The sequence below is a fragment of the Python bivittatus genome, unplaced genomic scaffold, assembly GCF_059951505.1.
Source record: "Python bivittatus isolate LINGU-HERP-01145 unplaced genomic scaffold, Pbiv_v1 ctg000220_np1212, whole genome shotgun sequence".
Classification (NCBI taxonomy): Eukaryota; Metazoa; Chordata; class Lepidosauria; order Squamata; family Pythonidae; genus Python; species Python bivittatus.
Genome location: NW_028277048.1, coordinates 16,072,069 through 16,097,094, shown reverse-complemented (window position 1 = coordinate 16,097,094; position 25,026 = coordinate 16,072,069). Strand labels below are relative to the sequence as shown.

General features: G+C 43.8%; 1 protein-coding gene across 2 annotated transcripts; it reads right to left on the bottom strand.

The window, feature by feature from the left end:
• Window positions 1-1,419: 1,419 nt before the first annotated feature.
• DTX3 (deltex E3 ubiquitin ligase 3) lies at window positions 1,420-24,019 on the bottom strand. Of its 2 annotated transcripts, XM_088137971.1 has the most exons (6): window positions 23,897-24,019; window positions 14,770-14,844; window positions 10,772-11,505; window positions 6,085-6,302; window positions 5,327-5,391; window positions 1,420-3,714 (listed from the first exon to the last, which is right to left on the bottom strand). In XM_088137971.1, exons 2-5 carry the CDS (start codon window positions 14,780-14,782, stop codon window positions 5,376-5,378), a joined length of 981 nt encoding a protein of 326 aa, XP_087994097.1. In that variant the 5' UTR covers window positions 14,783-14,844; window positions 23,897-24,019; the 3' UTR covers window positions 1,420-3,714; window positions 5,327-5,375. The 2 variants fall into 2 exon arrangements, with proteins under 2 accessions (XP_087994097.1, XP_007422115.1); XM_007422053.4 differs by lacking the exon at window positions 5,327-5,391 and having other exon boundaries at window positions 1,427-3,714.
• Between the last annotated feature and the right edge of the window lie 1,007 nt (window positions 24,020-25,026).

Here is a 25,026-nt window from a genome sequence, read left to right as displayed (position 1 = left end):
TCTTTGAAACTGCCTAGACTATTAGCGGCATCCACGGGGTGGGGGGTCAAAACAGACAAAATGGCAGACACAGCAGGGCAACCCAAGTCCTACTCCTTTGTATGTACATGCGATATTAATGCATGAACAAAAGGGGCACAACTTGGATCACAATGCTCTATCTGCCACCTTGCCTCTTTTGACCCATCACCCACAGGTGCTGCTATAAAGTATACAATTGTAAAGCAATAGCAAGCCAAACAAGGTTCTTACACAGAGCGCTGAACTGTGTGCATCAAACAATCAACCAGCAATGTCATGGTACCCAATGCATATTGAAATGCACCTCAGTGATAAAAGGGGCAGAAATGGTGTTTGTTTTAAGGCAAGAATCTAATTCTTGCAGGCGTCTAAATTACACAAATTACATTTCCACACATACACAAGGAAAATGGACATTTCTGTCTTTTTCTATCTGGCAACTAGACTTTCAGATGTTGTTCTTATTTTAGGTATCCCATCTCTAAAATATTTCAAATTCTGTAACAATTTCAGAGTGTAGCTTCTGTTTCATAGGACACCCAGTCCATAATTAAGCATCAATAGAGGTGAATATGTGTAGCTCAGGGTTGAACTGTGGAGTCGTTGGGGTTCTCTGAGCTTGGTTCTTTTCTTGCAAACGTTTCATTACCCGGCTAGGTAGCATCTTCAGCGCTGAAGAACCCCAACGAACCAAGCTCAGAGAACCCCAACGACTCCATAATTAAGCATCTCTACTCAGGAATAAAACCCCACTCATTTCAATAAGCTTACTTTGAGGAAAGTAGCAAACGACTGCACAGCCTGCTTTTTTAAGGCCTGAAAGTGCTTAAGATGCTGGAGATGGAAAGAAAATGAAAACCAAGACATTTGGAACAAGTACTTTTCAAAAACGTGGTGGCGATGCTTTCCTGTAATAACTTCTGCTCCAGTTCAGTGGTTCAGACTCGCCTTCATTTCAGCAGATGCATCTTATCATACCAATAAACTGCACATAAATAAAAGCAGGCTTCTGAACTCACTTTCAGAGCGCTGGGGAACACAGAAAATTACAGGGCCCGCATAAAGAATTCCTACTTCAAATTGGCAATCATCTAAAGGACAGCAGCTAAAATGGGTTGGTATATAACTACTCATAGGTTACCAAGCCAGATCCTTTTGCATAGTGGGAGAAGGCTGTATTTTCTCTGGTTTCTTCTTTCCACCATTTTGTTAGAAGTCAGCTGATACAACCACAGTGAAAAGGAGGGAACCGCTTTGCTGGCTGGTTTCACAAGAGAAAAATGCCATTTAGTTTCTCCACTCCCAGGACACCCTCTGATGGTGGTTCTGACAGTTGTCTAATAGTTTTAACAACTGGGGCTCCAAATTCCTTTTCTCTCCCCTTCCCTCCCTCCTCATCTATTGTGCCCTTCAGTTCATGTTCCATTATTTCAAACCGTAAACCCCTTTGAATGAATAGGTGAAAATATGTAAACCATAAAACGCTTTCCACAAAGATGAAAACAAGCAGCACATGTTCAGTTACTCTTTTTTAAAACAGCAAAGAAAGCCCCGTTGTCCAAACTATGTGTTCGAGGGAAGCTCTCACCAATACGAGACAAACTGAGTATTAGAAGTCATCTCTGCCAGAGGAGATACACTTACAGTTAGCCAAGAGATATTTCCCTCCCTCCCCCTCCCCAAAACACTCAACAACAGGTAGGCATCAGAGTCAGGAGCATACAGGCCCGCCCAAGATTTAAGAGAAGGCCTGGCTAAGTCCCCAGTGACACAAGTTGTCCCAAGTGAAACTTGGCTGGAATAATTACAGGAGAGTTGATATGCCAGCAGAGAAGCTTATGAGTACAAGGGATGGTCCATGGGGTGGCAGATCATCCTCTCCAAAGAGGATGCTTCGGTTGTGGTCTGCGTGTCCAGAATCAAGAAGCTTCTTGTTTACTTTAGCCGATATGTCCAACATTTCAAGAAAGTTCAACCAAGTTGGCCTTGATAACAAATCCTGACAAAAAACAGCACAGGAGCAAGGCAGAAATGCCTGGGCCCCTGAAGTCACTAGCAAAGGTTGGGGATAGGTGCACATCTGAACACCAAGTAAGGAACTGTGTACAAAGTCCAAGCCCTGCTTCAGGCTTCAGTACCCATGCTCTTCAGTCACTCTTATCCCATCCCAAATCACATAAACATCTTATTTATGGTCCTATTTCTCATTCACTTGAAGTTAATCCTAGACACTGTACACTCTGGGCTTCAATGATCAGTGGGATCGGGGGGAGGTGGTCACAAGAGGCAGAATGGCAGCTGCTGCAGTGCAACTGAAGCCCCACCCCTTTTGTACACATGTTGTCACACGCACAGGCAAAGGGGTGGGGCTTCCATTGTGCTGCTGCAACTGCCTCTTTTAACCCCCTCCCCTACCAATGATGCCATTCTCCAGGTGTTGTTTGGTAAATTTTATTCCATTTCTAACAGTCCCATTCTCAAAGTGGTTAGCACTTTGGAAAAAGGATCAAGGGAGCCTGAGGTTAGGAAGGAACTGGAATAAAAGGGCCCACTGGATTTCAACCACATTTGGGCATCAAGAGCAGAATATAAACCCACCCTCCCTCCCTCCTGCTTAAAGCATGAAACAAGAGCACCAATGGGGTCCAACAGAAGCAAAAGGGTCTCACAGCTGGAGTTTTGAGCCTAGATCTGACCTCTGCCAGAGATATATCAGGAGAATCCCTTTCTCTATTTCCCACTCATCTTTTCTACATGCTTGGCTTTTCAGCACATGGGCAGTCTGTCACTCACTCAGACCTAGTCTATTAAGGACAAACATCATAGAAGCGCTCATAGAGACAGCTAAATTTTAATACCAAAGGAGTACTGGAGTGAGGAATTCCAAATGCCCTCACAATCCACAGCTTAGCTCTAGCAGAAGTAACTTTGGTTGAGAGAAAACCGTCTGAAAGAGTAGAATGTGGGGAGGTAAATTGGGGAGGAAGAAAGGCTTGGCTCCCCTAATCAGCACATCCTGTTTCATATTAAAAAAGAAAAAAAATGAAATCACCCCATGGAACTACCACTTGATCACATCTATTTTTAACCCCAAGAGCCAAGATATTGTAATATTAGGTGAGGTGGTTGAAATCTGATTTTGTAGCTTCAGATTTTAAATCCTGGTGGTACATGTATATATTTATCACTCAGGTAAAAGAGAAAAAATTCTCCTCTGCACGAAGTAAACTAGCACATTGAAAAGACAGGCTCAGTAGAGGTATCTGTGATATGTTTGCTATTCAATGCAGGGAGAGGCTATTTTTGTTTTTGTTTTCAAAAGTGAATAATTTAGAATGATGATCCTCTTAATACAACCATTTTGAATGAGTCCTAAATTCCATCATCTCTCTGTTACACTCACTCGCTTATATCTCATGTCTTTGTTCCCCAGTTCCTCAAGCAACCAATTACATATGAAATGTCAATTTCAGCCCAAAAGCTTAAGCTTTGTACTCTGGATTAAGATCACGTAATGGAGATAGTTGGCTCCGACAGATGATGGAGCTCCCTCCAGAGTAGCGGAGTTCGGCAGTAACAAGAAACCATTCCTGGGCACGTGGCGACAGAGAACCAGATCAGTCATTGGTGATACCCTTGGCCCGTAGCTCCTCTTGCACCCGAGCAAGATATGTAGGATCTGGATAGCCAAACCTGGGGGAAATGAAGACAAAAGTTTGTGAGCTTACCTTCCTTGATCTAAACTCCGGCAGTTTAAGTTACCCAATAGTGGCTTAACTTGGGATTCTCTGAAAGCTTCAGGAAAAATTCAGTGGGCAACTTCCCTATATTAAACTCATTTAACCAGGCTCTGCTGACTCTCACTGCCCACAAATGGGTGGAGAACTCGGGATCTGCTCTAGGCTATGACCTCGGTTCCCATTAACCCAAGAGGCACAAGAAACCTGATTGGTGTGAAGCAAGTGCACATCCCAGAACAATTTTCCTTGGAATGATGACCTCTGTGTAGGCTGGCTGGCTCCTATTCTAGAAGATGTAACCCTACTGTAGGGAAGGTTGTGTGATGGAATGGAATTATGAAGGCCAGGCTCAGGTAGATAATCATTTTCTTAGCTCGCCAGAACGGCGTGGGAGGAACAAGAGGATGAGACTGGCACCTCCCTGAGGAATTCACACTGTTGTGGCTGGATGACTTTGGGAGCTGGGGTTTTAGTCTGGGAAGATTCTTGCTAGAGGTTGTAGCTAATAAACATAGCTGGACTGAATTGGCATTGTCTCTTGGAGTTCCTTGGGCTAGGCCTGAAATCAATCTTCCCAAACTGAAACCCCAGCTCCCAAGTCAGCCAGCCACAACAGTGTGAATTCCTCAGGGAGGTGCCAGTCTCATCCTCTTGTTCCTCCCACGCCGTTCTGGCGAGCTAAGAAAATGTTTATCTCCCTGAGCCTGGCCTTCATAATTCCATTCCATCACAGGTTGTCCTAGAACATGTTCTAGATCAATGTTTCCCAATCTTTGCAACATTGAGATGTATGGACCAATTCCTAGTATTCTTAACAGCCATGCTCTAGATCCTGCTACGCTGCATACAGGTTCCTCATCAGATAAGCTGATATGGAAATTATTCTCCAAGATATAGAGATGCCTACAGTCAGATACCTCTGCAGGTTGAGGGAGAAAAAGCCTAGTTGGTGCTTCAATAATATGGTCTAAGCAAAAAAAGCAGGCTCAGTTCATGCAAAAGCTCGTTATACAATGTTGGCTAATCAAAGCTTTCTTCAGCTTCAGGCACACAGTATATATTGAAAAGAATCCAATGCAAAACAAAACAAAAAACCAAAACACAAACTAGTATAACAGGTTTGGGTTAGGAACAGATTCACGTTTTCTTTCACTCACATACAGGTGGTCCTCGACTTATGACCACAATTGGGACAAGAACCTCCATTGCTAAGTGATGCAGTCATTAAGTGAGTCATGCCCAATTTTACGACCTTTTTTGCCATGGTTGTTAAGTGAATTACCATGATCGTTAAGTGAATCATGCAGTCATTAAGTGAATCTGGCTTCCCCCTTAGACTTTGCTTGTCAAAACCCCCTGGGAAGGTTGTAAATGGCGATAACATGACCCTGGGATGCTGCAACCATTGTAAATACATGCTGGTTGCCAAGCACCCAAGTTTTGATCACATGACCGCAGGGATGCTGCGACAGTCAGAAGTGCAAGGACCGGTCATAAGTCACTTTTTTCAGTGCTGTCATAACTTTGAATGGTTGTTAAACAAATGGTCGTAAGTCGATGACTACCTGGGTCACTGGGTCAATGTGGCCAATTCGTAATTTCTCTCAGCCTAATCTATCTCAGAAGGTTGCTGCAAAGATAAATACACAGGTAACAAATTTATATGCCACACTGATCAACTTGAAGCAAAAGCGTGAATGAAAGTACATAGATACACATGGCAAGTTAAAAAAAATTCCTGACTGTAGCACTTCAAGAATACATGACATTGGAGCTGTATACCTGAAAAGCTCCTGGAGAGGGCAAAACAGCCTATTATTTAGAGAGCCAGCATATCAGAGGTAAGAATTCAGTCTAACATGCAATCTCTCTCTCTCTCTCTATTTATTAAATAAATAAATAAATAAATAAATAAATTCATATTCACACCAGCCTCAAGTGGGACAGTTCTGGAAACATCAAGTTTCACAGCCGTTATATGGATTAGAAGGTGTCTTAAATATCAAAGTGATGGCATGCTAGAAATTCATTGTTTCTGACTCAGTCTTAGAGTAAAAGTCTATTCTATGAAGTACCTCTTGGGTGTCCAAAGATGTCACTAAACTGTTTTCAATTTGTAACCTACTGAGACCAAATAGTATTGTTGCTCTCTATTGCCTCGGGACCTTGTAGCTTTTAATGCTATTGTTTGGGCTGACTTCCAAACAGCCTTTATAGTAAAGGCCGCCACCTACCCTTGGCAACCCCTTACTCCAAACCCTGCACCTTTATTTTATTCCCTCCCCTTCACAACCACAGCCACATTACATGGCAGTATCCTTACAGTTGGGGTCCCCCGGTGCAGTTGGTTTTGTGATGGATGTCATTCCAGGTGATGACGTTGGCTCGCCCTGTGGTCATTGAGGTACCGATAGTGAAGGTGAGCCGTTGATCAAAGGCCTTGCGGAAGAGCGCCAGCACTTTGTTGCCCTCAGGGCAGTCAGGTAGGTAAGCCACACGGGTGGTGCCTGGGTAGCGGACACCAGGATTGGGATGCTCCACCTGCAAGAGAAGGATGAATTCTGAGAAAAACCCTAACCATAAACAAGAAATGGAGGAGCTAACATATAGGCTGGGAAGCGCAGGTGAAATCTCCTGTCCTAACCCTGAGTCACTTGTTATAGTTGTAGCTGGCTGACTACAGTCCTTGTTTCCACTGGCATTGTTCCCCATACTACTGCCCACAAGATATATTGGACCAAAACTCCCATTGTACTCCCAGAGTCAATGGGGGCACCAAATTGGAGAAGGTTGCACTAGGGGCATTTGAGTCTACAAAAAGGGGAACAGTAGGAACAGAGACACCAGCTATTACTCACTTTCACAGCTTTGGTAAGAGAGTGAAATAGGGACAGTTCTTGCCTTTTAGGAAAAATGGAATCCAAATATAATTATGTATGGCTCTTCAATTTACAAAAGTACTAATTTTAATGAATATGCAGTTTTCCTTCATTCTTACCTAACCTGGCATTTTGGACTACAAATCCCAGTGTCCCCAGATACTTGACAGAGAGCCTAGGAAATGTAATTCAGCACATGTAGAAATGCAAAGGTTGGATAAGACTGCTAAAGACTATCAAACCAGCTCTTTTGTTTCAGGTAATAAATGGAAAAAACTTTTCTGATCTTAAATTAAAAGAAACTGAAATAGATAATTACTGTTAAAAAGATTTCTCTTTAAACCCCCCCTTTTTAATTATTATGGTATATCAATGTATATGGATCTTCTAATAACAAACAATGGTAGATTTTACACGCTAAAATGCCATTAAAAGCCAATACACCAGATGGATAGATTTCAGATTTGTTGGATCTGCTTTTGTTTTTACTCAATTCCCAAGGTCCACCAGCCAGACTCTAGTGAAAAAATAAATAAATAAATAAAAAGAGTCCAGGAGCTTGTTCTGAGAACCAGTCTTTCCTCATCCATGATCCTAGGCCTTACACATTTCAGCCATGTAATTTAGCTATGGGGAAAGAATCAAAAAATGTTTTAATGTTGCTCTTGTTAGCCAACTGGCAATCCAAAATCTTCCCAATTTAGATCAAAATTCTCCCAGAGATTTTACTGTAGATGATCATCCTTCCATAGCTGCAGCTATAATACAGTGTCAAACTTTTCAAAGATGAGTGGTTGGAGATGGTCACTGAACATTTTATTCTCTTATGTTACTATATCAACCACCTCTTCTCTTTCCCTGGGAAAGCATGGCCCTCCTGCTCACTGCCCCTTCCCTTTTGCATCCTTTCTCTGTCCTCATCAAACTGTAAAATCTACAGCTTCACCAATCTACAGAAGGCAAACAGAACAAAAATACTGAGGGGGGCCATTATTACAGGACTTCTCTGAAATTTTCCCAGTGCGTTTTCATCTGCTGTTCTTTCCCAAAAGGTATTATCCTGATAGATTATTTTCTTTTGTCTGCCTTGCGGTCACTTTATCAAGAGAGTGGAAAAATACTCTCATTCAAGAGCAGTGGGTCTAAGCACGCTGGGTAATCTTCAAATAATAATTTGGGTTTTAGAAGTTTTATCACATCTGGATGACCCCTTGGCTATCTTAAAAAATGGCAGGATCGGCTACTGGTAGGGCTACTGACTAGACTGGGAAGTTGAAAAACATCCAGAAGGAGATGGCAAGCTGTATCTATACTGCTACCAAGATGGCCATGTCCATCAAGTCTCCAAGAACTGGGTCCCATTTGAAGGAGACTTGACTTTTTCTTACTTGGATGTTTTCCTCTGGTTTCCTCATAAGTGCAACCGAGTCCAGTTTCAGAATTTTCATGCAACCCTGTGCTTACCTATTAGGAGTAAGACAGAGGGCTTATTCTAGGTAACGTTTCCAATGACCTCCGTAAGGAAAAGAAAGTCCATTGGATGAATTGTGCCTTGTGTTATTATCATTTTCATAGTTCAGTTCAAGGCAATAAATAAACTTGGCATGTTTCAACTAATGCTCCTGCATATTCTTAAATGTTACGTTTTTGGGGTAGCATATATTCTACATATAGATACTACCCTTCTTTTACTAAATTATTGATTCCAAAGGTTTCCTTATCCTCCAGCAGCATTCCATGACGTTTGAGGGACCGCAGCAAGAGTATGAGGGTTCAAGTAGAGGTATTTCTTCTGCGAGTTGATTGCTTGAATCTAGGCCATTTGCACAGCGTTTTTAAAATGGAGGAAGGCCTAAGAGAGGAAAGTGCAGATTTCAGGGAACCTCACAACTAATTTTGCAGGCTCAAGGAGCTTCAGTCTTGAACAGCAAGCTACCTCACTACTTAACAAATCCTTCTGCAATTCCAGGAATTCTGAAAAGCAGTTGGGAACATGGAATGTAGGCCACTGAGCATCTTTAGCTCATGGCAGATTTATTTCTTACCTGGGTATCACACCTCTTCTCCCCAGAGCTGAAGGTGGCATGCCTGCTGTGCCTTTCCCCTTCTCCCACCCGGCCATTTTGTTCTCACAACTACCTGCTTTGTGAGGAGGATGTGATTGTCCCAGAATCACCCAGGGAGTGCTCAGCCTGAGCTTTTCAGTCCTAATCTGACACAGACATCACTACACCCCACCAGCTCTTTCATAAAAACCTTTCACACATCTTTTTTATTTGCACATAGGAGAGTCTCCCCGGCCTGCCAACCATAAATTTCTGGCCTCTGGTTTTCCATTTGTCTCCTTCTACTTACAGAGAACTCTAAAAGCACAAGGCGAACATCTTAGCAGCTATAAAAATAGCTGGTAAAATGGCATCTTTTATTTCCTGATAAATACACCGTTTTCTCCATTTACTGTCTGCTGATCCTGCTCCCCTTCAAGAAGAGCAAACCACTCACAAACAAGCCACACCTAACCTCATAAATATTTTTCCCCACAACGAATGCTTCCTCCACCCTCAGATGTGCACCCTTTTTTCTGGTCAAGGGTCCAAAAAGTCAGCAAAGCCAGGACTAAAAAATTCTACATTTTAAAAAATTAAGATTACATTAAGGAAACATCAGTATTAATAACTGCCATCTGTTTGGTAACTTAACCCATGTCACATTAAACATTGCCATTTTTAAAGGAATCGGCAGGTTACGCATGTGACACAGACCTGGAACAAAGGTTTTTCTGCCAATTATCATGTTATGGTTCCTCATAAACCTTCATGCGTTCTTTTATGTGACTTCACCTAGGTCTGTCAGCAAGGTAGATGCACCAAATCTTCCTTGGCTAATCTCAAAAAACTAAACAAGATCAGACCTGATTCTCAGATGAGAAACCACCAGGAAATCCCACCATCCTTGGCTAATCTCAAAAAACTAAACAAAATCAGACCTGATTCATTCTCAGATGGGAAAACACCAGGAAATCGCACCACTTAGGCTAGATTAAGAAATTGAAAAAGCACTGCAGAAGAAAGGTAAACCACTTCCATATACTGTTGCCAAGAAAACATGGTCATGAATTGATTTTACCTTTATCTGTTACATCATCCTCCACAGTTGATGCATACGGATTTAGAGTCTTCAGGAAGACGTGGAAGGATGGCTTAAAGGCCTGCTCTTGAATCCTGTCATGCTTTAATGTAGCCTTACTCAACCTGCTGCCTGTGGAAAGTCTTGAGACTACAATTCTTAAAACTCTCAGCCAGCATGGCCAATTGACTACCCCGTTACGTATATACTCAGAGCAAAACACCATCCCACTTAACCTGTTTCCTCTCAACAGGATGGCAGGGAGGCAGGGCAATAATCACAAAACCCTAGGGTTGAAAGGGAGCTTGGAGGCCTTCTAGTTCAACCCTCTGCCCAGGGCAAAAGTCCTCAGACCAAACCAGTTAAATGGCTCTCCCACCTTTGAAAATCGCCAGTGATGGAGCATCCATGACTCCGGGAGCTAGGCTGTTCAACTGCTTAATAGCTCTAGCAGTCAAGAAATTCCTTCTTATATCAAGTTTGGATCTTTCACTACAAAACTTCTACCCATTGGTTCTTATCTTACTCTCGGGTGTTCTGGAGAATAAATCCACACCCTCTGGCCTGTGATCTCCCTTCATGTGTTGGAAAACTGTTATCATGCAGCCTTTGTTCTCATCTGAAAGCCTTTCAGGAAAAAAATTAATTCACCCCTCAAGTCAGAGGTTTCTCTCCATTCCTTGCAGCCTGCTGCTTGGAAAAAAGAGAAGAGCGTGTCAGAAAGAGAGAAAAAGAGGGCAAGTCCTAACTGTTTTTTGCTCTAGCCCCACCTATTGCTTACTTTAATTCCAATGTGTCCTCAAACAAATTCCTTAAGAGGGAAGATAGTCCTCGACAGTGAGAAAGGATGTCCGTTTCTGACTTTGGCCTAGTTAGTCCTACATGGGAGCTGAGGGTTCTGGGAGATGTAGTCCCAGCACAGCTGTAAGCTTCCAGAACAAGGAAGGTGACCCTGTGAAGACCATTTCCAAACAACAGAGAGAGGAAAATAGGAACCTAACTTACTCCTTGTATGCCAGGTGGGAAGACATACTGGATTATGATGGTGCCATACTTCTCATAACCAGGAAGCAGGAGACTCGAGTCCTTGGAGACCAGCATGCGTCCATTCTCCGGCTGGTTCCCTACCAGCTGCCCATAGAAGCGGCCACACATTGGGCAGGCTTTCTTGACCTGCAAGGCCCGGGTGATGCAGTCCTCACAGAAGGAGTGCTTGCATTTCTCCAAAGTCTTAATGTTCTGGATCTCCCCCAAACAGATGGGGCATTGGCTGTCCTGTTCTTCCTCCCCTCCCCTTGAGCAGCTGGCCATCCCTCCACTGCCACTGACTACTCTTGGCCCGGAGGTCTGCTGTCCTCGGGATATCAAGGCAGTCCCTCGACGATGGAGCTCCACAGCCCCATGTTCCTGGCTCTTCTCCATCAAGGCCATGCAGCCCATTAGCTCACTCTGGCGCTGAGCCTTCTTCAATTCCTTCTCTGTTTCCTTGAGCAGTGCCTTGAGAGCCTTACGGGCCAGGTAGAGGCCATTGCTTGGTCCATGGGCAGGCATGGTAATCTGCAGCACGTAGATCTCGGAAGTCTCACCATCAATCAAGACGCTGACTTTATTCTCCTCCTTCAACTTGACTAGTTTGGCAGGACTTTCCTTGGTCAGGAAGTCCCAGACGTGCTTATTTACCGTGAGCCTATTTTTAGTGGTGCCTCCACAAGCAGCCATCCTGGATAAAACAAATGATACTGAAAAGAGAGAGAGAAAGATAATCAAAGCTACAGAAGGGGCTCCTGGCAGAGGTACAGATGCGTGTACCCAGACAGACACCCATGTTGGTTTACTTTACCTCTACTGGCTCAGAAGGGTCAGGGACTTGGATGGTTTTATTATTTTTGGAAAAAATATTTGCTTTTGTTGAGCATTTCAACCCCATTAGCAAATGCTCAAGCATTTAGAATTCCTACTCCTTGTTTAGATGCAGTACATCCATCCTACATAATCATGTATTCATGCAGCCCTCTGTCAAACACCCCAAATCCTAAAACACTTGAAGAAACCACAAATCTGAGAGACAGAAGAAAAATAACTCTGACCAGGCAGGTGATTGATCCCCAACCTATACATTCTGGATTAGTTGGTCTAGGTCTTTCATCTTTTCCCTCCTCGTTAAAAATAGTGGAGCTGTTATCCTACTTATTTGGAGGATCCTGGATTGGCCAAGGTTGATTATGGTTACATTTTATTATTAAGGTGGGTGGAATAGGACAAAAAAGAAGAATCTATTTGTTTCAGTTCTCTCTGAATTCCTAAGCAGACTAACAAATGGCCAATTACCAACTGCAAGAATGGTTTTATAAAAATAAATCAGTGGAGTGTGCGTATGTGAATGGAATCAGAATTATCAGACCTGCTTTTTGCACTGGAGGGAGGAAAAAGCTATATTCACACAATTGCTAATTGTGTGAATGCCAGCTCATCTTCTTTGGCCCAAGCAGTAAAATTCTCAAGCACGGATTTACTGCACGGCTGCGAAACGCGTGTGTGTCTGGATATTGGTAAACTACCATTCCCAGTGTCCCTTGTTATTGGCTCTGTAGACTGAGTTTGTTAGAAACTGTAGTTCAGCAACATCTGGAGGACAATTTTCCTACAAGACTGAGAATCTAGTTGTGAAAATTTGGATTGGTTTAATTGACAGACCAATCTACTCTTGCATAATATGGATATCTTTCCTGTTCCATCACTTACACACACCTCTGCATATATGAAGACAGAGGATAATTAATAATTGACACAGAAATCTGATTTATACTTGGTCAGACCTAGTTTGCCTAATTCAGTGGCCACTGACAAAAAGAGCTTTTCAATGACTTAGACAGAAGTCTCCATGCATTTAGATTTTTCTTTTTTTAGTGGGACTGCCAAAATCCAAACCTGTGATTTATTTATTTATTTAGTATGCAAAGCATGGATGCTACTATTGAGCTATGGCCTCTTACAAGATGGTGGGCTAAGCACAAACTCTTGCATTTTGCCCAGACTGCCAGAAATTCCCACACTTGTAGGCAATCAGTGGGAAATCTATTAATGTTTTAAGTTTAAAACCTCAGCTACAAGACAGAAAATAAGATTTTATCTCCCACTATCTTTCAAGGGTAAAAAATTATTTTCAAATGATGATTTGCATAAACATTATGCAAAATTCTGAAACAAGGAGCACCTGAGATCATACATATAGGATCTGCAACAGAGAACAGGCTTATTCAAAATAAATTTACAGCCAGACCGTGTATTCCAAAGTTCTGCTCCTAAGCCAGTATCTGCAAGAGACCTTTGGGCATCTTAAGCAGCACAGTGCAAGTAATCAGAGCCCACTAGCAGCCCATGATGAGTAAAGGGAAAAAAAAAAAAAAGAATTAAAAGCCTTTGGGGAGGTATAGTCTAAGAGAGGAGCCTGGGGAGATTAGTAGATGGAAGCCTAATTGGGCTGAGTGAAAGAGATAGATGCAACATAACCAGTGTGCTTAGTAAAATCCCAAGTGTTAGCTTTTCGGAGGCAAGTCCCAAAGAGTTCAGCGAGCTTTATACAATGTTTTCTAAGCTTTTGATAAGGGAGTCCATTTTTTAAACTGATCCTTCACACCAAGCATTTACTTTTCAAGCATATGTACTGTTACCTACAAATGACTTAAACAGCTGAGGTACCAAGTAGAAAAAATATTCTTTTTTATGGCACATAGGTACCGTTGGAATTCACCTCCACTATATATATACACAGCATATGGCTCTGGGATTTCCTGTTAGTCCCCCATCCAAGTGCTAAGCAAGCCCAACCCTCTGAGTTTGCAAGCCCTTGCCTAAACAAATTCATGAAAATTCAGCCCATTGATGGCTCTGAGCCTTGATGGTCGGGCAGTAGCCCAATTCCACAAGCTTCTTTCTCTGAATAGCCATTGCTATGGAATGCAGACAGGAAGGTGTTCTGTCCTGCTCCTACATTTCCCCAGAAACATCTGGCTGGCCACCGGGGAAACAAAATATAGTACCAGCCTGGGCAGATCACTGATCAGCTTTAACACGGCTCTTTTTTCTTTTCCTAGCATGACAACGAGCTATGCCCTGGCCAGGCAGCTACGCCTGTGAAGCTTTATTACACCTTTGGGGGAACTACAACGAAACTGAATGTATGGAGAACGTCAATCTCAAAGGTTACGATTTGCAGCAAGCATATTTTGTGCATGATGGCACTAATTCACCTGGAGTCCCTGCAGTCTTGGGGCAAGGGGTGCTTTTAAATTTAACATAATATTTTAGTGCACATTTATGTTAATTACTAGTTATACAGGCTGCTCTCCCCTTCCCCAGCATTTTCTGTACCTTGGTAACTTTCAAGACAAATGTCCATTCCAATAATAGTTTAAGTTATCAAAAGCCCATCATACAAATGGCATTAAGAAGCAACCAGAGGGCTTTTCAGATACAAACAGAAATGTTTTGTTCCCGAAATACATTGGTAAGAGTTAGGCAATTAAGACACCCCACCCATCCCGATCCTTGTCCAACTGGGAATGGAAGGCAATCACACTGCCAGGGCCAGCTGTGCCAGGGGTCCTAGGGTGTGTGGAAACGCCAGGTGTCCCCTCTAAAGGGAAGGAGCAGACGCAACGCCACAAAGGAGACTTCCTCTGGAGGGACGCCGGCAGGCAACCTTGCCGTCGTCGCCTCAGATTCCTACCTAGAATGAGCGGCTGGGCGGGAGCCTGGTTCAAGGCCTCCGGCAGATGAGCGACGATCCCTGGCAGCGCCAGAAAGGGATCTGCTTCCTTCTCCAGCCTCGAGACGTAAACGCCCCGGGATGTGGCACGAACGCTCGCGCCGGGAGCGCAAAGCCTCCAAGGAGCAGCGGCGGGCGGGGCGAGCGCTCCCCGCTCCGGAGAGGAAAGGCACCCCCCCACACACACACCGCACGTCACCTTTCGACGGAGCGCGACGCCACCGCAGTACCGTACCTGGGGAGCCCATGAGAGAGGCTGAGAGCGAAGACCGGCCGGATGTGGGAGTTCAGCTAAGCTGCGAATCAGAAACTGCAAAAGGAAGAGGAGAGGAGAGGAGGCGGGTTAGAGCCGAGGCTGTGCGAGGAGGCGGCGCGGGGGGAGGAGAGGGCGTGCGTGTATTTATAGCTGGCGCGGAGGAGCACCGGTTTTCGAGCCTGGGCGCAGCCCTCCGCCCAGAGATGCTTGTTTGCAGGCCTGGGGAGGCTTTGGTGCTCTCTGGACTTGCTTGCAGGCGGTTCATTACCCAAACATCCAAGCTCAGAGAGCACCAAGGACTCCACGGTTCAACCTGAGCTACGGATATTCTCTTAATTGGAACTTTCCCTGAGCGCAAGCGAAGAAACTACGGCGTTGCCGTATAAACAAACAAACAACCCCCCCTTCCCTGTTTCGATATAACCCAGTAAATGCTATGGAGTTCAGTGGAGCCTCCTGCCTGGTAAAGGCGGCCCTAGCGTTGCAGCTTGCTGCCTTTGAATCGGGCATAATAAATAGATGGTTTCACTGCCCCCTCGGGATGGATGGATCTGTGGAGGAATAAAGACTCATTCAAAACCCAAGCGCTTTCAGTTCGGGTTTATTCTACTACAGTATTTCTCGTCAGGCTTCTCCAGGAGGCCATGGAGCTAATGACAGCTAGCATTACAACAAGTACCTCGGATGGGTGCCAAGTACTCTTGGCCCCCCCTTCCACGTTTTCATTCTGTGCAACCCCAGGCAAGGTTTGTCACACGTTTGGATGAAGCCAGACTAAGCCACGAGGTCATGGCTGACTCAAGGTGAACGTGTTGGAATTCATACTAGTCATGATGACTTAGGGCTATACAGCAATCCAATCACAGAATGGAATATAATTATGCTTTCTTGAATAAGCCATAGTTAGGTTTACTCATTGCTGTAAGCCATAAACCATGATTTATAGATCATAGCGGCTGAGTTCACACCATGCAAAACTAAAATCAAATGTGTGATCTAATCCTAACATATGTTGACTCTCATGTACCCATGACTCCTCTTTGCAGTAAGTGGACATTTTATGAAGGAACATACCACAGGAAATCTGGTGCTTTTTTAACTTGGGAGCTAAGTAGAACTGGCCAAATTTGTTCATGATGCCAAATTATTTGGAATATTATAGGGTTGTTACATTATAAAGAAACAGCAAGGAGCGCCACACAATCTCTCTAAATTGGGGAATGGCACATGGGATTCAGTGTAGTGCGATTTACAATGCAAGGGTAAAGCAATGCTTCCTAGAATAACAGACTTTCTAACTGCACATAGACAGATGCTGATGGGACGAGAGCTAGCACTGACTGGCCCAAAACAATCTTAGAGTCAAGGTAGATAACTGGATCAAAAGTTCAAATGAGTGTGTGTTCACTGTGAACAGGGCAAAATCCTTGTTTTCATTAGGAAAGCAACTGAAAACAAAAAGGCGAAAACAGTAATACAGGTAGTCCCCGGGTTAGGAACCCCTGGGTTACAGACGACCCATAGTTAAGAACAGAGCCTGTTGTAGCAAAATTTGAGTTAAATACACAATGATTCAAGTTAAATATACAATGGTTCAAGTTAATTACACAAGACTACTTATACCATATTATATAATAATACTGTTCCGGTTACATACAAATTTGACTTAAGGACAGACCTTGGGAATGGAACTCATTCTTAAACTGCAGACTACCTGTACTATATTGTATACGGTTTTAGTTGCCAGACTTCAAAATTGGGACTGCAGGTCTGGAAAAACAATCAGCCAACTCCTCTATGAGAAGGATTCCAAATGTATTCTTTTTAAGGACTTAAAAATGGGAAGGAGGGATATTGGTAAGATTTATCAAACATGCAATTGTGCAAAGTATGGATGGGAACACTTTGCTCCCTCCCACATGAAATTAAAAGCCAAGGTCACCTAACGATTCAAAACAGGAGAAATTCGAGAGAGTTAAAGTCCTTCAGAGGGTAAATAGATTCCCAACCCTTCTGGGCCAACAGGTGTATTTGGAATGTTAAGACCATCTTGTGGGCACTCACATAGCATCGCTCCCATCAAGGGCTTGGTTGTTCCAGAAATAGTTACTATAGTGGGTACAACCAGTCACAAGGCACCTATTTTTCAGGCAGCAAACTCGAGTTTGTTCCTTGCTACCCCCCACCCCCCACAGCCTCCTGGGATGTTCCCCAGTGATCCTGATGTAGAATACCTTCTCCCTCTTTGTTTTCCTTAGCACATGGGCCCCCTTCCAAAGGAAACATTGGGCAGCAGCAGATTTCCATCATTTTAATTTTTTAAGAATGCCTATGGGTCCCAGAGCATTCTTATAAGTAACAATGATACAAGAGGCTGGTACCTTGATTTCCAGAATGCTCCTCCTGCCCAATCCATTAAAAACTAAAGTTGAGTGAGGCAGGAGGCTAATGGGAATTAAAAGTAGTCTTGGGCATCACACCTGGATCTCAAGTTCTATCCACTGGAAAATTTAGCCACCCACCTGGGTGGCTTAAAAACTTGTTATTAGACAAATTCATGAAGAGTTAACTTCTGGTATCAGTGGCTACCAATCATAGTGACTGTAAGTGTACTTTATATGTAGCATCAGAGGCAGTGTTGTCTCAGTATGCCAGCCATAATTGGCTTTTATGAGAAGGAACTGCCAAACTGATCCAGCAATAGCTGCTCTTATGATTTTAATTTGGAAACTGAAACATATAATGCAAACAGAATGCCTCTGTACAGATTCTCTTTCTGCTATGAAGGCTTGGCCGCCAATGGCATGGAAAGCAAAACACAGCACAAAAAGGCTCTACATAGAAATGACTTCTATGGAGCTCAGCCTATGGAATCCTCCATGACTTGCATGCGTATATTAATGTAACCGCATCTCCTTCATTGGGTACCTTGATAGTGAGAAGCAGTCAGGGCATCAAGCCATGTACTGTATAGACTCAGAAAAACAATTTCATTTGCTCACATACTTCCCAGGGTTTCTCTTCATTCCTTAACTGGGTGTTCTAAAAGAACACACCATGTTATGTCCCTCCAGGGAATCTGCTCTTGGCCATAATAGCCTCAAAACCCTTCCCTGGATGCCTCATCAACATCACTACCCAGGAAAGGTCAACCTCTCAGAATTTATTTTAAAAACTGGATTTGGTCAGTGACAATCTCCAAGTCAAATGAAAGTTGGGTTGCAAGAGGCAAGATGGGAAAACAGTGATCCCTCAATGACAAAGCAAGTTGTGTGGTGAAATTGCATCCCTCTGCAAATAAAGCCCCCTGGATGCCTTTTGGTCCTTTTATTTTAATTTGAAAACACTGCACTCAGCCTATGTTCAGGAGCGTCTTGGCTGCTGTCAAAACCCCATGTGATATTTATTTGATTATAAAGCCTGTCAACTCTCCATCAGCATGCCATGGTAGCTGGGGATGAGGAGTTGCAAGCCAATATGTATAGCTGTGGTGCACCAGGTTGGGGACAGCTGGTCATAAACAATTAAAGGACCCTAATTACTAGGCAAGTATTTAGGCCAAAAGGTAATAGAATAAAAGGGGTGGGGGGGAAAAACCCACAGAAGTTGGTGGTTCCCTGCTTACCTTATGCCATAAGCATTATGAAGGATAAAGAGCTTGTAAACTATTTTTGGTGATATATTATCCAAGAGTGAACTTTTCTTAAATGGTACTGCTTATGTTGCCTCCACCTGAAATGGCACCTCCACATAGGTGTTACTTAAATGCTGAGAAGAACTGTTTCATCTCGCAGAGATAGTTGTGTTTCAGAGATGAGTATCCTGCAGTCCAGCCCAATCCAGGATGAGGAAAATTAATTTTAGAGCAGAGAGGGGAGGGCTCTCTCCTAAGATCACCTTTTCACCATTCAAAACTCTTCAACAGCACCTCCAGTCTCAGCATCCTTTTTACTTTTTATGCTTCGGGGCAGAGAGTCCCATTATACTGTGACAGATGGATTTCACACGGATGTTTGACCAGCAGATGGCCTTAGTGCATAACAGCAGCAGGAAAGTGCTGAAGGGTTCTATGAACAGAAACAGGGCATTAATACCCCAGTTGGTTGCTGATTTGGACCAAGAAGATGTTGCCACAATGAGAACTATCATGGGACTGATCTTGAAAGTTACAGAGGGTTGTAGCTGTATTCCTTGATCTGGAACCCTCCAGATGTGTTAGCATTCAGAAACTCGAGAAATTCTGGAGGGTACCAGATGAGAAGTCTGGTATATATAAGTCTGATGCCAGCTAAATGAAATACCAGCCCAGGATAAATAAAAGCTCAAAATAAGAGCCTGACTGTGCACATTACACTAAATTATGTTTGGTTTTGTCTTAACAGTTGGGTACACACAGCACACGTAACCAAATCAGTTAAAAACTTAAGAGCTGTTTTTTGCACAACATATTAAGCTGGTTAGTGTTTACTTTGATACATTTTTTGTGGCTCAGCATATTATGTAAATCCAGAAAATGGATAATTCAATAACCCAGGTAAATACTGGGCAAAACCAGTCATTGTGTTGCTTAAACACAGCCACAATACTTTGTAAACCATGATTTATAGTTTAGCAGGTTGAGCAAATACAGTCAATTGTGCTTTATTCAGTAGACTACAGTTAAGCAAATCATAGCTTAAGATGATGTATGAACCCAGTCTCTCACTGGAATTCATCCTAAAATGACTCTCATCAATATGGCTTAAGCAAAGCCTGGTAAATACTTTGGTGGCAGGGCACCTTCTCAATACATGCAAATATGGACATCTATGGGGGCAGAGGGCAAGTGATGAAATGTACTGAACACTGTCATTGGGTAAATGCCAGAACTTACATACATCAGGATACAAGTACGTAACTCTGGCATTTACATGATGATGTCACTATGCCTGTGTTATGATTTGGCATAGTTATGGTTTATTACAGTTGCTGCTAAAGTTAGGGATTTCCCAAATATCCCCCTTGGGGTAGAATATACTCCCACCCTATACAGTTAGTTTAGCATGGCAGATCAGTGCATACATTCTTATAAACTCTGCAAAAATATTCTGGCAATTATAAATGTATAATCAATTGTTTGAGCCCTGATGAACACAGAGATATATGCGTTCCAACTGTGTGTCATCAACATGGAGTTTGACTGTAGAATGCTTTTAATATTTTAACACACAGAGTCAAAACAATATTTTTAAAACTGTAATACATTCATAGCAAGAATATCTGGGAGGGAGGGTCAAAAAAGTCAAGATGGTGGCTGTGACAGCATAATCAAGCCCCAATCCCTTTTTACAAGTGCCATGTTTATGACACTTATAAAACAGATGGGGCTACAACTGTGCAGCCATAGCTACTATCTTGACCTTTTCGATTTTGCCCTGTGAATTCCCCGATCCATAAGGTGAGCCCAGCTTCACGATTTGCAACAAAGAGAAACATACCAATTAATCATTCACTGATTCAGCTATCAGTTTTGACTCATCCATCCATTTCAAACAGGTAAACCACCTTTTATACTTTTGAAAGATTGCATCCATATTTATCCATACAGTATATCCTTACAAATCACAGTTTTAAGCATAGTTGCAAAGCTACAAAGATCAAAGGAGTAGGAAAAAGAGTCAAACAGACATACAGAAATGTACAGCCATCATATTGCTGGGTATCACCCAATAGCTGCCCTCCACAACAGGAGATTCCCACTTCAAGCAGTAGTACCACACACACAGACACACACAAAATTCAAGTAGGATTTCTAAGAACTTGCCTTGGAATGTAAGATACTCATCAGAATCCAAAAATGTAGTTTCTGTCATTCCCAATCAGCATATTTATACATATCTCTGACTGCCTCAATTAATATACTTAAAAAAATCTCTGTCTATCTAATGATTAGCTAAAAAAGATAAGGAACACAATCTAATATTTATGTAACTGGCATTTAGGTAGTTCCAGAGACTGCTGGGTTCCCCAATGAAATGTGAAGTGGAAAAATTTCTCTGAATGGTAGGTGCTGATTGTTCCCAACTTGTCATTGCAGTATGCAGCCACAGGAAAATATTAGATGCATTTCAGCTCTTATGCAGTGGTAATGAAGTTCCACAAACCTGGCCTGGCCTGGATGGGACATCAAAATCTATGCAAATGAAATATGCTTCAGGCACTTTTGGCAAAGTAGCTAAAGTAAGATAAACAAAACACAGCCAGCTACAAGCCAACAATTCCAATATTTAGCTTTCAGTCAATTCTAACAACACTTTTTACAAGATATATTTAAGAGGATGTCCCATCTGATCTGGTCATACTTGCTGAAAAGCAAGCCTCTTCTGCTTTCAGGGGGATTTACTTCTTCTTAAGAATATACAGGATTTTAAACACATCACAACTGCAAATAAATTATCTACCCCACAAAAATGTTAACAGCCTGCCTGTTCATACACTGTTCATATACATGTTGATAGCCTGAATGTAACTATATATAAATATATTTTTTCTGGTTTAGGAAAAGCTTTTTTGATTAAAAAACATTTTATTTGCCACAAGGGAATGGCCACATCAAGAGTTAGTTCTGTGCAAACAGAACTTTTTACATGGAAAAAGACATAATTTAATCTATTTTATGAATTACTCAACAAATGCTACAGCAAACATTTATATACTAGACCTTTGACTCAAAGGGATCTGGCTTTTCTTCCATTTTGGAGCTAAACAGGGTCCCAATTCTCATTTGCAGAATCCCTCACCTTGTCATGTACTGCGAGCACAGCCACTGCATTGTTTCCTTGTCCTGGAAGATCTTTTCCTTTACTGTTGCTACTGGATAGCATGTACAGGGGCAGGCAATAGAGAGAGTGACAAGATGTGGTTTCCCAGCTGAGTTCTCTCTAAACAGGGCTTTCACTAGAGATCATACTGCTCTTCTTAAAAGCTCTAGATCCAGGTGCCCTGTACTACAGTTCCCATCATCACAGGTCACTGGATGTGTAGGAGGGGCTTGTGGGATTTGCAGTCAAACATCTGAAGGGTATAAAGTTGTCTGTCCCTGGAACAACGCAGTGTCCACTTGTGGAAGTAACCCACACAAATAAAAACACAACCACCAGTTCTTTGGAGGGGAGTAATCCTTTAAAAATAAAGAGACTGCCTACACAGTCACCTGCATCTGGCAAGGAATCTGATGTAACGAACCCTGCTTCTAAAGCCCTTAACCTTCCCAGCTCAACTCCACCCCAAGAGAATTCAACAGTGACCAAATCTACAGCTTCTACTCAGTTACAAACAGCATGCATCTGTACACAAGAAATGCGACCCCAACTGCAAATCCAATTCCTGCCTACAGTCTTTCCTCAAATCATCAAGATGGAGGGACAGGAGGGTGAAGTGCTTGCTCTCTAGAATTCAATGCCCTTTGTGAGTGGCAGCACATTACAGGCAGCCTTTTAGACAAATGCAGCCCAGTCAGTGAGAAAGTCCTCAGCTTGGAAATGCAATCTGTTTTGTCGAGGAAGAACAGAAGAATTCAGCAGGCATCTTTGCTTACTGCTGCTAGAGCTGACCTCTACTCTCATAATAATTAAGTTTACAGGAGCCCTGCTCAACACTGGACCCTTAAATAAAAACTAGTGTGACCTTGGGCAAAACCAGGCCTTTACATTTCAAGGGACCTCACCTGTATAATAAAAAAAAGGCCTCTTCCAGGCCTCATTGTCCCTGGAAAGAAGGAGGAGGCAAGCTTTTGTGTGGCCCAGAATTTGTCACTGTGAAGATGCGAGCGAAGATACTACAGTACTGCAATTGTTGTAAAGAGGTAGAAAAAGCCGCTTTCTAGAGTACAGCCATTTGAGAGGTGGGCTACTTGTGAGGAAGAAAGCTCATTTAAAAAATCTTCTCTCCCCTCCCCCTTCAATTTGGGGAGAAAAACTGCCAGTTGCAATAGTGGAGAATCTATATAGGTCAGGGTTGAACTGTTGGTGGTCTCTGAGCTTGGCTTTCATTTTACAGGCATCACATTGCATACTCTTTAACTTCTTCACTGCATTCAATGTCCCAAAATATTACCCAGCACGGCAATGAACCATCTATAAAATGAAAGCCAAGCTCAGAGACCATCAAGAACCTAACAAGGCTGCCAGTTTTAGCAGAGCTGCTCACTAGGAGCCATGGAAGACTAGGCCCCGTAGCCTCGGAGCCCCAAGGAGAGGTGTGTAACAAAGAGAGAAGGAGGGGGCTTGGGACGAGAAACAATGGCTGGAGGAAAAAGGGCCCTCTGGAGGGAAAAAGCTGTCAGATCTCTTTGCCAACCCCCTGATCCTAGTCATGTCTATTTTCCTTATCTCCCACATACCCAGAGATACCCACCAAAATCCCAACCCCCATTTCTTGGGACTTCTCTACCACCTTCAAGAGCCACCTATGATGCACAGAGGCAGAGGGTGAAGAATATCCCCCATCCCTCCTCCAAGGAGAGAAAAAGTGGGCACTTAAGTTCACGCTCGCTTGACCAATAACGCTGCAAAAAATCATCCCTCTGTCGCCTAGGGAGAGAGAGAAGCAGCCTTGGTGCACCCGCCTGCTGGTCCTCACCAAACCTAGGAGGTTTGACGGGTAGATGCATAGATAGGCAGGTCGTTACCTAAATCACCCCGGGGTGTCTGTGTGTGTCTGTGTCTGTGTGTGTCTGTGTGCTTATCTCGCCTAAAAGTCCTTCCCCACTAAAACAAGCGACCATTCCCTCCTCCCTCCCTCAACACATAAACCATCCTTTAGGCAACACCCCTGCTGCAAAGCCAGCTGACAACACACAAAGGGACTGGCTGCTGCAGCTGCTGTGGCGGCTGCCTGAATATGCAGATGGCCTCTGATCAATGCGCCACATTAGGATGATGGTGATCACTCTTAAAAAAAAACAAAATGAAAAGGACAGCCACCCGGCCAACCAAGCCGGAAAGCGCGCCGAAGCAAAGCCCACCTCCCTCTGCTGCTCGCGCCCCATCCCCACCCTGTCCCCAGCCTTTTTGTAAAGGCACCCCTATTTTGCAATCGGCGCCCCCCAGCCGACGCTGGCACCCACCATAGCGGAACAACCGAAGGTGGCAGGAACGGTCCATCCATCGAAGCTGCAGCTGCTGCGTGCAAAGACGACGTTGCAAAAAGGGGTGGAGGACGGGGTGGGACAGGAGAGCGAGGCAACGAGGACCCCAAGGCTGAGGACGGGGCTGACGAGGCGGCCTGTGGCGCGTCCGAGAAAGCGTGCCGGCGCCGCTGCGCTCCTCAAGGTCTCCCTCCCCGCCAAGCAGCCATCGCCGGGCGGGTCACGTGGCGCCTCTTGTTGCTGGAATGATGGCCATGGCCATAGCCATAGCAACCACGCGCCGGGCTGGCGGAGCAGCGAGCGCTGCCTGGGCGCGGAATATTGTAGGCGAGCGCGCGGAGCAGCAGCTTCGGGCTTCTCTTTGCGCAGAGAGGAGGCAGCGGCGACAACAGCCGCGCCGCTCGCGCCTCTCTCCCGTGCTCTGCTCGGTTGCCATTTGGGAGGCTGGCGGGACGAGATCCAAGTACATCCAGCAGGGACCGCTCGGCTTGAGCAGCGCCTATTCCGGAGTAAGTCCCTTCCTGTTAAGGTTCTCCCCCGCTTACTTGAGAGCAAACGAATTGGTGTGGCTTAGTAGGTCAAGTGCGATGGAGTTCCAGTGGTGTTTGGCTGGGACTCACGTTTCACCGGTAAGCAGCGCGGCCTTCTGCAGAGACCCGTGCTGGTGGACCCAGAAGTCAGTCGCCCTCCAGTCAATGCAGCTCACGCACTATGGATCGCTAAGAAGGTTGGAGCCTTAAGAACATCCAGGGGCTTCACATACATTAATTAGCTCCATAATCCAGCTTTTTCCCCAACCTGGTAACCTTAGTGGCTGGAATAATTAAATTCCATATAGAGCAGGGAACAGAGAGAAAGTGGACAGGTAATAGACCAAGGGTCTCCGATTTGCAAATCCTTAAAAATACTCATTTATATTCTTGTAACTGTTAGAATCTTTGTATCTGATAACGATGTAAACTCATACATTCAGGGTTGAGGTCACCATCCCCCCCCCCCCCCGTCTAGTTGGTAGACTTTACACAACAGAAATCCTGCAAGAGTGAATTTGACTCCTCCTTCCATAATGGAAGATTATCTGTATTATTTCCCTATTGAAGATGGAGAGG